Genomic DNA, 842 nt, shown 5'->3' on the forward strand with positions numbered 1-842 from the left:
ACGACGAGATTCGTGATGATATCCATTACTTGTTGCAATCTTATAAGTATTCTCCTTGTTCTAACCTTTTAGTATTGAATATTCCTTTCTTGAAGCCAGAAGGTCTAATTTTGATTTATCAAAAGCAAAAGCAAAAGGTGCAGGATACATATCTTGTAAAGAATTGTATTTAAAAATAAGTGCGAAAAAAGCTGCAGGAAGTCATCACAAAATGGCAATACTATCCCAGTATCCCCTGCTTATCTCACATGCATGAATGACGGATAAAGCATACAGTGTTACTGATATTGTAATTAAGACGGGGGCAAAGAAGTCACGGCAAGATTTGGGTGAATATATGTTAATTCTTTTTCACTTTAATCGTATGTCTATCACGTACGTACGTACTGTACGTTTATGATCAATCTAGATAGCTTAGTCCACTCCTCATAAATAGGCCAAACAACCACGGCAATTAAGAGCAAGGCAACAATTTCACTACTGAGATAGATATATACTTATCTAAATTTAATTTAAGAGAGTATCACATCTATATCTGATCAGATATGTCGATATCGTCGGTACCAGTTTCGAGTGCGCACCTGCAACAAGCCAAGGCTTCGATATCGCTGGTGAACCCATTGGCTTTGACCGATGATCAGATCCTCGAGAGAGTTTACATAACTCACGTCCACACCGCTCAAAGGTATGATGTGGATTCCATTTTCAACGTCACTTCAAGCATTATCAAGCGTTCCACGGTTGCCGCTGACACTGGTGTTGTTAATAAGGTACTTAAATGAAGAAGTTAAAAAAATATTTTTTAATATATTTTATATAAAAATATAATTTATTTATTTAGT

At 35.9% G+C, this 842-nt stretch overlaps 1 protein-coding gene across 1 annotated transcript in view; it reads left to right on the plus strand.

The window, feature by feature from the left end:
* LOC107626517 (protein SIEVE ELEMENT OCCLUSION B) overlaps nucleotides 218–842 on the plus strand; it is a 4,010-nt gene continuing 3,385 nt past the window's right edge. The window contains exon 1 of the mRNA XM_016329421.2: nucleotides 218–765. Within this exon, the coding sequence (XP_016184907.1) occupies nucleotides 546–765 (220 nt within the window). The 5' untranslated portion in view covers nucleotides 218–545. The remainder of the gene's footprint in view (nucleotides 766–842) is intronic.

The sequence above is a fragment of the Arachis ipaensis genome, chromosome B02 (genome assembly GCF_000816755.2).
Source record: "Arachis ipaensis cultivar K30076 chromosome B02, Araip1.1, whole genome shotgun sequence".
Lineage (NCBI taxonomy): Eukaryota > Viridiplantae > Streptophyta > Magnoliopsida > Fabales > Fabaceae > Arachis > Arachis ipaensis.